This window comes from Pygoscelis adeliae, unplaced genomic scaffold, assembly GCF_000699105.1.
Source record: "Pygoscelis adeliae isolate BGI_AS28 unplaced genomic scaffold, ASM69910v1 Scaffold584, whole genome shotgun sequence".
In the NCBI taxonomy this organism is placed as follows: Eukaryota; Metazoa; Chordata; class Aves; order Sphenisciformes; family Spheniscidae; genus Pygoscelis; species Pygoscelis adeliae.
Genome location: NW_008824602.1, coordinates 190,577 through 192,814, shown reverse-complemented (window position 1 = coordinate 192,814; position 2,238 = coordinate 190,577). Strand labels below are relative to the sequence as shown.

The 2,238-nt window shown below is 58.2% G+C and overlaps 1 protein-coding gene across 1 annotated transcript in view; it reads right to left on the bottom strand.

The window, feature by feature from the left end:
- SAPCD2 (suppressor APC domain containing 2) overlaps positions 1–805 on the bottom strand; it is a 6,923-nt gene extending 6,118 nt beyond the window's left edge. The window contains exon 1 of the mRNA XM_009322344.1: positions 703–805. Coding sequence (XP_009320619.1) covers positions 703–805 — 103 coding nt within the window. The remainder of the gene's footprint in view (positions 1–702) is intronic.
- Positions 806–2,238: the final 1,433 nt, after the last annotated feature.

Sequence of the window (2,238 nt, the reverse complement as noted above, 5' to 3'; positions counted from 1 at the left end):
AGGCTGGATCAGACCCCTCCTGCCTGTACACCAAAGCAGCTATTGGCTGGGCACCTGCAGTGAAGTCAGTACAAGTCCCGCACCGCCCGCCCTGGTGAACTCACCAGAAATGCAGCCCTGCAGCCACAGCCAAGCCAGCTCAGATCCCCGCTTCTGGCCAAGCTGGCAGAGCACCACCCTGCCGCCCCAAACCGCGGTGCCAGGGCAACCAAGGGTGCAGCCAGCACCCTCCCCAGACGTGCCCGGGCAGCAAGCCTGCTGCACCTTCCTCCTTGCCCCGGTCCCCTGCTGAGTCCCCAGCAGACCCTGCCTCCTGCTCACCCCCTCGCTCTTGCAGCTCACCCCGCTCTCTGCACACAGCTTTCCTCAAGAGTTTCTTTCCCAACCTAACTTTCAAACAAGAGCAGCACGGAGGTAGGCAGCGAGGCAGCTGGGGAAAACATGGCCTCCTCAGGACTGCTCCCCACGTATCTCCCAGGCACCCCCACCCATCGCCACATCCTTCTCCCACGGGTTGGGCACACGCCGGCTCCCAGGCGCCAGAGCTGCCTGGCCCAGGTCTAGCACGTTCCCTGCTGTGCAGGCATGAAGGGCTGCGAGTGCTGGGACAGGGTGCGTGGCATTGCCTGGGCTGGCACATCGCTGCCCGTTGCTCCACAAGTCTCGTCAGCCGAGCACATGGACATGATGGAAGAGAGTTACGGGGCAAGAGAGGGCAGCTGTGGCCACAGGAGCCATCCTTCACCTTGAAGGCAACAAGGTCTGGGAGAGTTGCACCATACTGGGGCTGCCTGTGCTGCCACATCTACGCTGCTTCAGCAACAGGAGCTGGACTCAGGCTCACGGGGCAGCAGGCAATGCTAGGCAATGCTACACAAGCGCCTCGCTCAGCCTGTCACTTTGTGTCACTGGGGAAAGAAGCCACCGTGGCACAGGAAAAATCCTCCTTCTGGTCCATCATGGCATCCCACTTCTCCTACTAGGAAGTGCTGTGGTGTAGACAGGTCTCCAGCACATCAATAAACACAAAGTCTTTGATATTGCCCATTCATCTATTTTGTCAACTGTCTTTGGTTTCATACACCCATATCTACCCGGAAGGAACCCAGCAAGAGTGGTGCAACCATGCACATGTTCTCCTAGCAGACCTGTAGCTCATCCTGCTTGGGAAGCTGAGGAACAGCCCCAAAACCAAGGGTAGCTTCAACAGGCAGAATCCCAAAGCAAAGCCAGGATTTCCAGGTGCTTTCCCAGCACCTCTGGGAAGAGCTGCAGGGTAGAAGCGACATGTTAAAAAGGTTTTTGCTGCTGTTACTTGGAAGTGCCAGGCTGAGCTGAACCTGCGTAAGAAGGTGCTTCCTGGCCAAACAACTGAGCTCTGTGCACCTGAGCTGACAATGTAGTGGCTAAAACAGGACCCCTGCTAATGAGCTGGGATCAGTTCTTCTTAGGCAAAGAGCAGGACCAGCTCACCAGAGGTGAAAGAGATCCTGCCGTGAGGTATGAGACAGCCTCCTCCCTCCCAGAGCCTCTCTGCCCCTGCAGGGCATGATCCCAGCGTTTGCCAGCCAGAGCAAGTGTCCAGGATGAAGCAGACACCTCATGGTCATTTTACACATTTACATACCTGTCCTTGGCAATGGCCCAGGCAATAACAGCTACCTACAAACGATCCTTTCCTTCCTTGCCGGGGCCACCAGCTCTCCAGGCCACCAGCTGCTGGAGCCAGGCCACCCCAGCAGCAAAGGCAAGTGTTGTGCTAAGGAGGAGGCAGTGCCCAGGGCCACCACAGACCTCCTGGGCAAGGCACTTTCTGCTCTGTGTCTTAACTTCCCCAGGTCTCAGCTCTCAGGGGAACCACAAGGGTTCTGTGCACCTGAGCTGACCCCAACCACAAGCGTTGGGGTAAAGACCCCCAACACTGAGACGCTCGGACGCTGCTGTGACAGACCACCTAGGCACCACTGGTAGGGAAGCCATCATGGTGACTTCCCTGCCCAGTGACTTCTCCAATATCAGCCTCACCATCCTTGCACCCGGCGGATGCTGTTGGCTCCCCAGAGACCGTGGCTGGCACCCAGCAGCGGCTGGCAGGCTGTTCCAGCACCGCCGGGCTGACGAGAGCTTCTGAGAAGCTGGAAGCTGACTCTGAGCAGCGACTTCTTCAGAAGCACTTCTGCCCGTACGCTAATGGAGGTTAGTGGGGAAGAGGGGGCAGAATCACCGTCCCGCTGGCTC